The following is a 13085-nucleotide window of genomic DNA, read 5'->3' on the forward strand; positions in this document are numbered from 1 at the left end:
TCTTATTACATGCATATATAAGGGAACGAGCGGTTAGATTTTAAATAAAATATATATTTGAAATTTTTCCATTAAAAATTCCATTCCAAATAAATTTGTGTTAAAGTGACAAAGTATTTGAAACGCTAGTGAAAAATAGAATTTTGAAACAAAAAAAAAAAAAAAAAACAACCCAACAAGTGATTAATAATAATAAGATTTCAAGATGTCGGTTCGAATTTTGGAAGATTCACCTAACGCCCATATTAATAAAACAATTTTAGATCGATATTTAAATTTGCCTTTAGATGATGATATTGTTCAGGCCACCTATGTGTGGATTGATGGCACTGGTGAGGATGTTCGTTGCAAAGATCGTACTTTGGATTTTATACCCACAAAGCCAAGCGGTAATGTATTGCATTTTTCCTCCTTAAAAATAATTTTTTTTTTTGTAGCTATAAAATTAAAAAAAAAATTTTTTTCTAACAATGGCCCAAAAACTACATTGAAGATTGAGTTATGTAGTAATGGTTAATATTAATAAACAAATGAACCTTTTATTCAAAGCCATAACGAGAATTTTTTTATTCAAATTTTTCCCACTAAATATTGAAAACTAACAGTTTACGATTTATTGTCTGTAACTTCTAATTTTTACGAAAAGCGTAAATTTTGAAATTTAATTTAAGGAAAAAAAAAAAAATGCAAAGGAAAAAAATTTATGTAACTGACTGATAAACACTTTGAAGAGTGTAAATAAAAATCTCTCTTTTCCTTTCTTCTCTTACCTAAGTGCAGCGTGCAGGGGACAAGAATTGGCCGCTTGCCCATCTTTTTCAAACCTCATGTTCCAATGCATACATATACATATAGAATACATATGCCAGGCAATGCATGTTTAGTTGAATTGTTTACGGAAATTTACTTTAACATAAAATTGTTTTGTGTGTTCTTCTTTTATCAAAGCAAATGTCCTTGTAACAGCTCAGACAAAGACCAAAGAAAAAGTCTATCGCAAGCAATACTTAGTCATAAATGTGAACGAGCTTACATGTCAATAATTATTTATAATATAAATTAAACATTCTAAAAAGGTTTTAGCTTTCAAGTGACCACACTCACACACACACATACGAAAAGACAAAGAGTGTTTCGTTGCACTTGATACTTACTTGATTGCGTCTTGTCTTTAAAGATATTTTTATTCAGCAACCTTTTGCCAAACTTTCGCCTAAGCAGAAATGAAAACTGCATTATTATTATATTATTGGGTATCTCAAGGCAATCTTAATACTCTTACATGCTGTTTACTTAATTTGTTGTTGATTTGTAGGGCAGTGCGGTTAAGTAAAATGTTGTTAAGGCAACAATATATCTTGTACAATGTTTTTTAACTCACTTAAAACTAACATGAGTTAGATTGTAATTGTGTAATTTTTATATCCTACATGTATTATAACTAACAATCACAATCCACTTTGACCTTGATGAGAGAGTATCAGAACTTAGTAAGTTAAACTGCGTTTTTTTTTTTTTGCCCATTACCGAAAGACGAAAAATGGAAAAAAAGCGTCCATGCCTACTCAATTTTATAGTATGTCATAATTTAATTTTTATTCAAAACTTTTATACCGCTCTTAAGCATGTTTGTCCGTTCATCTGTCCATCCGTCCGTCTACGCAGCCGTGTAGTATCTGTGGTAAACATTCGCGCGTTCGCAAAAGTGATGATATCGTCCATAAGCTTGCAAGAGAATTTAAATAGTACCCAAACTTTAAAACAAAACTCCTACAACACGCTCACACAGCCGTGTAACAAAAAGTGCGAACATTTTCGCCTGTTACTTATAAAGTACAATACATACACACTATAAAAATTTTCACTTTTATTCTGAAAATAGAAAAAATCAACCGCGCTCACCCAGTATTGTAGGGTATGAAAATTTAATATTTTTCCATTTTTTTCAGGATCGTGGTGATCTTCGTCTTCTTACTTGTTTACATATTATAATGATTACACCCGTCACCGAAGGATGTGGGATATATTCATTTTGTGAAAACGTTTGTAACGGCCAGCAAGGAGTGCTAGACACCCCATAAAGTATATATACATAAATCGATTTATGCATGTCCGTCTGTCTACCTATGCAATGTTTGTTGTAAACATTCTCCTGGCCGCCAAAATGAAGCTATCGACTTCAAATTTGACAACATTGATATTGCAGGTTCTCGCACGCAGGTTGGCATTGAAAATGAGTCAAATCGATCGAAGGACATGGTTACAGCACTACGTTCAAGAGGAATAAAGAATTGTTTTTCTAATCATTGCTCATAAACCACAGCAGATAAATGCCCAAAAATTTGAGCGTACTTTCTGTGGGTGATGCTCTAGTGGCTGCACAAAAATGGAAAAATTGACCACGCCTATCAAGTATTATAGTGTATCAAAGTTGAATTTTTTTTTTTGAATACATTTACAATGCGCAGAGATAAACTTCAAAAAGCCCATAAAGCATATAAATTATTTGGCCAGTATCGCCTATAAATTGCAAAAGAGTTTGGAAGTGACTTAAACTTTGCCAAAGACACGCCTACAACGCTCACACGCCAACGCGGCAAAAACTTTAATTTTGATAATGTAAAAAATCACCCGCGCCTACTCCATATTACAGAGCATGGACATTTAGTTCGTTTACTTCGTTTGTCCTTTTTAGGATAAGCATGATGGGTCCTAACCGAACATAATTTTCTTACTTGTTTGTTTTCTTTTCCTTTTTCTTTTTAAGCACAAATACCTCAGAGGTAGAAGACCTCTCAACCTATTTATTAAATTTTTACGAGCTCGTGTTATTCAACATATCCTTCAATTTTAAATTAATAATAAAAAAAAAACTCGAATTTTAATCATGCTCGTGGATATTGAAGAAATTGATAGTGATTCTGCGACTTCTATTGAATCGTCTGAACTTATTTCAAAAGCTAGCAGCTCGACAACAGAGTACGCCAAGGTTTCTTCATTTCCTATTGCTCTAATAACTTCCTTAAGGGAAAATGTGACCTTCAAAATGTTTTCTACAAATTTTCTTTTATCATTTTAAATTATGCTAAATATTCTTAGCGATATCCGAAACGTCTTACGCTAGATAGGTCAAATCTCTTACCTGATTGAAAAATTTACTTCTTCAGCGAGGTCACAACTTTGAACTTAAAACATGAGTATCGCATTCTAGTCCTCTTTCAATTTTGAACAAATTTACCTTTCTAGTAGAGGGCGTAGAATCTTTATATCCCAATCCCACATGACCTGTGGTATTGAGTATGGATATTAAGTTCGTGTGTGGATGTATGGGCAATACCCAGAAGGATTTAAGATGGACACAACTTATACGATACTAACCGCCACAGCGTCATCTTCTGAATCGATTTAAATTTATTTGTCGGTCTACTGTCTATCCATATATTTTTATGTATAACATATGAGATATTTTTGAGATATTTTTGGGAAATTTCGCATACTGACGTGCATTGATCCAAGAATGAGTCCTATTGAATATGAAATGTATCGGATAATTTATACGATCGGTTCTCTTGTAATGTCCTTTGTTGAAAAAAGAAATTGTAATTTTCAAAATTTCTCGATAAAAATTACCGAATAATGGCATTTTGGATCCCCTTTCATATAGCGCCTCTTATTCAAAGTGAGGCTCATATATAGCAAAAAGATGCAAATTCGTACATTAGAGTAGTTAAACATCAAACTTTACCGAAGCTTGGATCATGTCGGTCTATTTTTTTTCGTATCCCAAAAAATATATACGAGTTCGCATGAATAGTATGCCTTTATATGGGAACGAGATTGAAATTTTAGTACTTTACAATAAAAATAGGTAAAGTCGAATAGGGTCTTCAAGAACAAAGTTATTTTTGCTTCATTTGGACGACGTCATCTGCAGTTTTTTGAGCTCAGAGGCTTTTACGTTGAAATAGAGTATAATTTTTGATATCAGTGATGACATGTTATTTTAGGCGAAGTGTATAAGGGACATAAAATTACAATCACGAGTGAATTGGTTTTGTTTGAATATTGAGAGTATTTCTCACGTCTTTAATATTCTTAAATGTGAATTTCATTTTTAGAGCTTCCTATTTGGAATTATGATGGCAGCTCCACTTATCAGGCGCATGGTTCTAATTCGGATACCTATTTGCATCCTGTAGCCCTATACAAGGATCCTTTTCGACGTGGCAATCATATATTGGTTATGTGTGATACATATAAATTTGATGGTACACCAACCGATACAAATCATCGTAAAGGATGTTTGGAAGTTGTTAACAAATGCTTAGATGAACAACCGTGGTTTGGCATTGAACAAGAATATACATTCCTAGATTTCGATGCACATCCGTTAGGTTGGCCTAAAAATGGTTTTCCCGGACCACAAGGTCCTTATTACTGTGGTGTTGGCGCTAATAAAGTAAATAAAAAATTCATAAATTATAAAATTGAAATTAATTAAATTCTCTGTTAGGTGTACGCACGAGACGTTGTCGACGCTCATTACAAGGCTTGTTTATATGCTGGCATTAAAATATCTGGCACTAACGCCGAAGTAATGCCAGCTCAATGGGAATTTCAAGTTGGACCTTGCCTAGGTATAAGCATTGGAGATGATTTATGGATGGCCAGATTTCTGCTGCATCGTATTGCTGAGGAGTTTGGTGTAAGTCTTTAATGGAAGAACATGAGAGATGAGAGTATTACTAATAATATTTACCTGACCGCTTACCTATCTATCAAATCAGATTGTTGCAACTTTAGATCCTAAACCAGTACCGGGTGACTGGAATGGAGCTGGAGCTCATACTAATGTATCCACGAAGGCTATGCGTGAAGATGGCGGCATTAAGTAAGATCATTTTATATAATCGTTCAGCAATTAAAATTTTTTGTATTTTCTTTTGTATACACACACAGAGACATTGAAAATGCTGTAGCAAAGCTGGCTAAAGTGCACGAGAGACATATACGTGCGTATGATCCAAAACAAGGACAAGATAATGCACGTCGTTTAACTGGTAAACACGAAACGAGTTCTATTAACGACTTTAGCGCTGGTGTCGCGAATCGCGGCTGTTCCATACGTATACCGCGAGGTGTTAACGATGAAGGCAAAGGCTATTTTGAAGACCGTCGCCCAAGCTCAAATTGCGATCCATACTCTGTAGTGGAAGCCATACTACGTACTATTTGCTTAGATGAGTGATGTAAATGCCCTTCACCGCAAAACGGTAGACATAATTACATGACAAGGAATACTTTTTTGTTGTTGTGATTACAAACGGCGACCAAGCGCGCAATGGAGATTTCATATAAAGTTCAGATAAATTTAAACGCTCAGATTAAACTGAGTTATAGTGAAACCAAAGCGAACAATATATAAAGGAAAATTAGTTAAGATAATAAGCTGGTGAAGCCTTATTAAGTAATAATTTTTATGTGTTAGCATTATGAACAAATTCCTTTATGATTTAAATAAATATCTAAATTAATAAATGTTATTATCTGTGCTCCGATCTACTTTTTTTCACAGTTAATTTTTGTTTAATAAGCGCTTACATATATTTTGATCAGCGACACTAATGCAAAGTAAAGTGGCAGTAAAACAATCAATCGCAGATTTATCGGACGAAACACAGCTGAAGCTCTCAAGTAACCTTCGAACAGCTTAGCAGTTGTTGCATCACCTGTTTTTAGACGTTAACATCCGATGGAAAAGATCCGAAGGAGAGAAAATGGATCGGAATTGATTGAAATTGGCATTTCAAACCGGTTTCGAGCCAGGTTAGCGCCCTCTGATTACCACTTGTTCAGATCGATCCACCATAGCTTGACTGGCATGGGGTTTCGAAAAGCTGAAGAAGTGTGAAAATGGAGCAATGATTGGATTGCTGCCAAATGAATATCGTTCGACAATGTTTGAAAATATTTCAGTTAATATATGTAGTAACAGTTTTTCTTAATAAACATCTTTTTCTCGTTAAAAAAATTATCAAAATACGTGTAAGCGCCTAATAAATAGCGCTTTTCGTTGCATAAGAATAACGCCATCAACTGAAGCCACTTACATCTTAGGTTTCATTATTCTTTCGCCGAATTTATTAACATATTCCAGTGCCTTCCCTTAAAAAATCAAAGGCAAGTGTTGATATCACGTTATAATCAATGCGGTTCAAGAGTAGAATGCGAAACTTCGGGTAAAAAATTATATAAAATGCTGAAGTTAATCTTAATCTAGCGATTAAGATATGTTATGTAAGTAAGAGAAGATCTATAAAAAAGAAAATTAATTAATTAATAATTAATTAGCAGCTAATTTTTCTTTTAAATACATCGCCTATTTACAATGATATGCGTTTTCTTTCTCTTCTTCTTCAAATTATTTATATTGTACTATTTATTTATGTTCGCTTAAATAATTATAGGGTATTTTGAAAGGAGAGTGTGGTATTTAAGACCTTAAAGATGGGAGAATCGTTTCGTAGGATATGAAGAGATAGCGTAGTAATGAGTAGAGAAGTAAAGGGCATATGACTATCGTAAAATTAATTTGTTGCAGGCAAATTCAGAATTAAACCATAGAGATAAGAGTAAGCTCGTATTGGCTTTCAATCTCGGATGCTAATAAGTGACTCGGATGCTGATAAATATCGGACAAGAGCATATGAATTATGATTTTGATTACTTTATCATTGTCGCTAAAATTAACCTTTATCCCAATCTTTAACGCATATGAAAGGATGAAGGGTATCGCCATCCCCACAGATTCACCAGCTGCGTTTTTATTTGGCGTGAAATTCATAAAAAAAAGAGCCTATTAAAGTGTAGGGATAAAAGATTTTCTTTCATAAAATGGAGACTGCAGTTTGTCTTACTGAGATTTCTTATTACATCTATGGCGGAAAAATAATCTGAAACTCTATTACATTTCTATGCTACAGCCCTTGTCGTACAGGGTACATTAAGCTTTTGCAAATTTTAGCAACATTCGTATAGAAGACGAGTTAAGGTTTTCTTATTTATGAAGAATCGTTTACTGATTCGATTTAAGCTTGCTCTCCATCCACACAGACCGTAATAGTAACAGCAAGTGAAAACACTATAGTGGACAAGGGGCAACCATTAAACACCCGACATCAAGCAACAGTTATATATACACAACGAGTTTTCGTAATAAAACGTTCTACGGGGAGTGATCGAAAAAGTGACCCGAATCGAACTATGTTCAATGGCGTTCGATCTTGTACCGAAAAAAATTGTGACCACTCGATTGAATATAAGAAAACAACACGGACTGACAAGGTAAGAGAGTGATTCTGCGTCTGATCTTCGTTTGTTGATGCACAAATTGATGCCGAATCAGTTGATATAATAAAAGATGGGTCTATTCCAAGTCCTTCTTGGCATCGTAAACTATCTGCACAAACTTCATATACACTTGCAACCCAAGTGGTGTCGGGTATAACAATTTAATATAGTGGAATTATTAAAACCTATTGTGTGTATAGAGTGTGCTAAATGTGGGTATATAGCACCTTGTAGAACTTAAGACAAAAGCAATTTTTATTATACCAATCGGATCAGATTAATTTTTGATTAGCTTCAGGTTCATGTGTCCGTCGTAATAATGCTGATATATGTTCAAAATCGTAAATATCAAAATAAAAAAGTAAAAGTTTGAAAATCTACAAATTGGGAAATTTTTAAATATATATATATTTTTTTAATATATACAACTTCTTTTGAAAAAAGGTGTTCTTTATGTACTGTCAGCACAACAAATCACTCAATAAGTCGCGTATCTGACATATACATGACATGATCGTTGGCAGATTTAAATGATTTCTGAATAGTAGCAATCTTCAAACGACATGTGTCAAAACTTGATGACATTCTTACTATCATTTTATAGGTTAGGTTACGTTCTTAGTGACGGTACTTTTGGAATTTTCAAAACAATGGAAAAATCTCAAATTCTTTAATTGATTAAATATTTTTTTTTGTGATGGGAGAAAAATAGGTTTACAATCAGGGGGTGGGGTTAAAGGATATTATTGCGAATCTACTCTAGCGTGAAAATAAATTTGTGGATTGTTTGTCGATTTTAAACGCGGCCATACTAACGTCCTCTCTCGAGTTTGGTGAACAACATTATATAAAGTGCACAAAAACGTTTTGGAAGGCCAGAAAAGTGGAAAAGTGATGTTGCGTGAACTAGCTGATGCCTTACCGATATCGAAACATAGTGACTGTATTTACTATTTTACATCAATATTTGTTCACGAGAAAGCTTTGTTGGAAGTGCCTATCGCATTTGTTCACCTTCAATCAAAAACAGCTGTTTGGAGCAAAGTAGTTTAGGTGAAGTAAGAGGCGTGTTTTCATGCTATATGTGTCAATGGAAGAACCATCGATTTATTGCTACACTTTAGAGACAAATTGTATCTCGGTTGGGGCAAGTGAGCAGCAATCGGTAAAAGGCGTCAATTCCATCAAAAGTTCAAAAGCCGGCTGGGAAAGTTATGGCGTCCGTATTTTGGGATGCGCATGGTATAATATTCATATACTATATTGAAAAGGACAAAGGATCAATAGTGCATATTGCTTAATGTTATTAGTGCGAGTGAACGACGAAACTATGCAAAAACTGTCATCGATCCTATGAACTTGTAGAGTGATGCGTGATGCGTAATGCGTGCGATGTGAAATTGCAAGATTTCATTCACAATTGCAAATTGAAGGAGGAGCGAACTTCTAAAAGATACATGGATGCGTTGCACAAGTATGATCAGGCAATTCTTGCAACTACTTTGATCTTAACTGAAATCAGTAGTGTGGTTGTCAGTACTGTCGATTTATTTGCGTCAACTCTTTCGTCTTTGAAAGAATAACCTTTCATATTCTAACATATTTTTGTGAAGGTCAAATTTTCCTTCGCGCCGGTTGTAATGAAGGGTGCCCAGAAGCCGCGGGCTTACGCTTGCTCAATGGACGATTATAATTTCATTTTATTTTGAGTTGAAACAAGTTTTGAACAAACCGCTCCGATTAATCGGGAGATAGACGTAAAGGTATAAACTATTAATAATACATTAGAAGATGATTATCACTTACGCAGTAATATAACGCAATGAAAACAAGTTTGCGAACAGCGCTTTACGCTTTTCCTGTAAATATTGCACGCTATATACACATGTACGATGATCAGAAGGAATTAAGAGAAAATTCTTTTATAAATGATTTACTTTTAAGTTCTTTATTTAATGATATTTTTGTTGTTTTATTTCTTTGCGGATATAAATATGTTTATTTTTTCTCGTTTCATTCAAATTAAACATTTATTTTTATAAAGTTTAAAAACATTTTGTAGAATAATTTAAGGTTCTATATAAAATAAACGATAGGAGGATAAAAACATCATCAATACACGAGACAGATAAACGTGGCTGGTTCGTTATTGAAAAATTTGAAAAACTGATATAAAAAAAAGTGGTTTATAATAAATGATTGAAGAAAGAACACTTTCTCTCTCTCTCTCTCTCTCTCTCTCTCTCTTAATAAATTAAGTAAATTTCAGATAGAATATAGTAATAATTAATTTTTTTTTCCTGACAATAGGGATTTTATAGATAATATTATGATTAATTATCTACAATTTTCTAAAGACAAGATTTTTCTTTTATTGTTACAATTCTACTTGTAATTTATAAATAGCTTTAATGCTAAAGATTTTAATTGCGAATTGGTTTTTTCCATTTTGAAATTTCTCGAATGATTGAGTTACAGTCATTTTTGTAGTATCTTATGTGTTACTTTTACGTTATTTAATCGTGTAATGGAATTTCAAAAGTACGTTGGACAATCGTGTACCATTTTCTTTGACCCGACCGACTATCTGAAAATTTATGTATATCGGTTAAGTGGATTGACCGTCTTGTTTAGGTCAGGTCTACTCCATGGCTTTTCGCAACTGTTAAGAATTTACGAACATGTACGTATATAAATGGACATCGTAGAGAGCGACATTTGTTAAGTTTACGATTTTCATAGAACTTTGGAATGTTATTAATGAAAGAAATCAAAAAAAAAAAAACTAATGAATATACATGAAATGATGCAAGAACTTGTGGTGTCAAAGTAAAGTATTAAGTTTAGTTTAGTGTTAACTATTCAAGTATTAAGTAATATCTATGATCGGTATAAATTAGTAAATTCTATGAAATGTCTTGTGTAATGTTTGCAATTCTCTTTTAAAAATTCGCAATAAAACAATGTTTCAACGGTATTTGGATTCTACCTACCCCACCGAGGAATTCCTTTTCTCTGTAACGCCTATAATAAACATGTCATATGTCACGAGTGAGGAGATTCAAACCTACCCAACCCATTAAGTTAAGAAAATTGATATAAGAGGGATTGTAGGCAGAAAACTTATTTCAACAAAAATATTCTCAAAGATTATACGGAAAGCGCAGTGTAAAATTAATTCCAATCCAACACTGGATACCCTTACATTTTCTCAAAAAACTTTGCAATCATAATACGTTGGTGGTAGTGGTGGTGGTGATGGTCATCAAATGTTCGTCCTTAGACGAATATAACATACTTAGGTGTTTAATTTGTATTTGGCACAATAAGATAATATTGTGTCGGGGGACTATTTATTCTAAAATCTACAATGTTTGTCAATTTCGTAGATATGTTTAATATAAATTAATTAAATGAAAATGAAATGTTTAGAGACATTCTGTCGAAAAACTTTTAAATAAATTATAAGTCATTTTAGGCATATAAATTTATGCATAAAAGCTATGTTTTATCCGAGACGACAAATGAAAATAAAAAATTTTTATTTTCCATAACGACGGCACTACGAATAATGCAATCGTTTTAACTATGTCCAATTGTTTGTATTCTTTATTTGAAATGAAAAGTCGAAAATGTTGTTGAAATAAACATGTTATGTATGCCCTTCTCCAGTCTTTTTTTTCAATGCCGCCAAATTAAGATCAAAATGCGTCTGAATCGATTCATATGTTCATTAAAAATTGAATATCTGTTTTAAGCGGGCTTAGTGTCGTATATTCTCTTTAGCTCTTTATGCGCGAATGCAATGCTCGCACTTAAATTTATTTATATTTTTCAATGCATTTATGACTTATGACTTCATAATGCATGAGGGCAAAAACAAAATTCACATAAATTTTTTCAATAATTTTTTTTTTCCAGGCTGGAAGTCGATGATAGGAATATGTTTGTAAAATTGTATAAAATTCATACATAATGAGAAGCATTGATTGTAGCATTTGAAATTTGTAGGATTGTAGAGCAGTAAAAGGTTCGTCTGAAAGACAGCACAGTACAGCTTATGCAGTACGCTTATTGGCGACTTGTAGTATTAAAAATTTTTAAAATAATTATTTAATATTACACTAAATATTGCAAAATGCTTAAACAGGAACTAACCTCATAACTTGAGCAGTGTAGGTTTGAACTGTGTGTAAACCAATGATTAAAGTTTATCGTAACTCGGTTTTTGTGATAGACTCTATAATCGTGGTAATGATTTGGATAAACGAACGCAAACTAATGCAAATCAAAATAGAAGACCAATTTATACAGTTTGTAATGGTCGTGAGCGAATAAGCTCATGGACGAGAATTCGGGCTGTATGCAAGATAGTATTGATTGATAGTATAGTAGAGTACGTGATTATAGTGAAAATCGATCGTTTACACACCATGCTAGCCGCGCATTTTTGCAATTTTGAAAAACATTCGAATTCAATAGTGTTGCGATCCAGCAACAGATTAAAGGTAAGAAGTAGACCAAATGAACCGACTAAGCTTAACTTGATATTTTAGACACACTATTTTATGTACATTACTTATGTCAATCAAGCATTTTATATGTTTTGTGATGCTCTACGAGTATTTATAAGAAACAAAGGACGAAATGTTTTTTTTTCAAAATTTCTTGAATCACTTTTTCGAAAATAACTATATATAATGTTAGCTTGGAACTGCTTCGTGAAAGTTACATATGTTTTGATAAAATAACTTGTAGAATTTGATAAGGTCCCGGATCGGGGTACATCTAATAAAAAATACTTTTTATAGTAAAAACTAATCAAGCAAAGTTAGCAAATAATGGATTAAAAATAAAAATTATGTGCGTATTTTCTTCTCTTTTTTCTCTTTTTTTTTTTTTTTTTTTTTTTTTGCTGAGTATATAAAAACGAAATTGTATTAAAAGCGACGAACACAATCTATATTGCACTTAAAAACTAAAAGCTAAAACTAAAGAGGAAAACTAGTGTTCTTACTTTTTTTTGTTTAATTTTTTCTTGATTTTGAGTGTTTGGCAGAATTTTATAGATTTTTTGTCAATAAACCAATGTGTAGTTCTCTATAGTTTTTAGATTGTATTAAAGAGTTCACAAATATGTTCACTTTCAAATTTGGCAACACATATCGTTTCGAAATTCGATACAATTTTATCTTAGTTTTTAACCTTAATTTTTTTTATAAATTTGAGACTAAACTTGAACTACGTTATATTATTCGTTTAAGATAATATTAATGTACCGTTGATATTTTGAAAAGAATTTTATGATTATTGTGCGATTCTAACACAAATCCTCAAGCATGCAATAATAAATCTTATTTGATTAAAATTTAACGCATGAACTTTATAGGGATTTTTTTTCTTTCCTTTTTTTAATTCTTTTTTTTTTTTTTTGAAAACTCTAACGCTTTTATACTTTGCTATATTTCTCAATGATTTTTCTAATTGTTATCATAATTAATTGTGTATAGAATGTTTTTCGTAAAAGTAAAAGAAAAAGAAAAGAAAAAAAAAAAAAAACAATTGTAATTATATAACAAACATTATAAATATGCAGTACAAGAAAATGTAATATCAAAAAAGTTTTTTGTATGCAATACGATCACAAATTATATGAATCTTTTAAGTATAACAAAACAGCTATAATTAAAGATTTTTTTTTTTTTTTTTTTTTTTTTTTTTTTTTTTTTTTTTTT

The 13085-nt window shown here is 32.2% G+C and overlaps 2 protein-coding genes across 2 annotated transcripts in view; one reads left to right on the plus strand and one right to left on the minus strand.

The window, feature by feature from the left end:
- Nucleotides 1-5552, plus strand: LOC119637397 (glutamine synthetase 2 cytoplasmic). The gene is made up of 5 exons (XM_038033398.1): nt 1-389; nt 4119-4459; nt 4514-4705; nt 4788-4891; nt 4960-5552. Exons 1-5 carry the CDS (start codon nt 206-208, stop codon nt 5246-5248), a joined length of 1110 nt encoding a protein of 369 aa, XP_037889326.1. The 5' UTR covers nt 1-205; the 3' UTR covers nt 5249-5552.
- Nucleotides 5553-6268: 716 nt separating this feature from the next.
- The window catches only part of LOC119637410 (ecotropic viral integration site 5 ortholog), a 66214-nt gene continuing 59397 nt past the window's right edge, over nt 6269-13085 (minus strand). Inside the window, exon 12 of the mRNA XM_038033426.1 lies at nt 6269-6313. Coding sequence (XP_037889354.1) covers nt 6284-6313 — 30 coding nt within the window. The 3' untranslated portion in view covers nt 6269-6283. The remainder of the gene's footprint in view (nt 6314-13085) is intronic.

Source organism: Glossina fuscipes, unplaced genomic scaffold (assembly GCF_014805625.2).
Source record: "Glossina fuscipes isolate IAEA_lab_2018 unplaced genomic scaffold, Yale_Gfus_2 59, whole genome shotgun sequence".
NCBI lineage: Eukaryota > Metazoa > Arthropoda > Insecta > Diptera > Glossinidae > Glossina > Glossina fuscipes.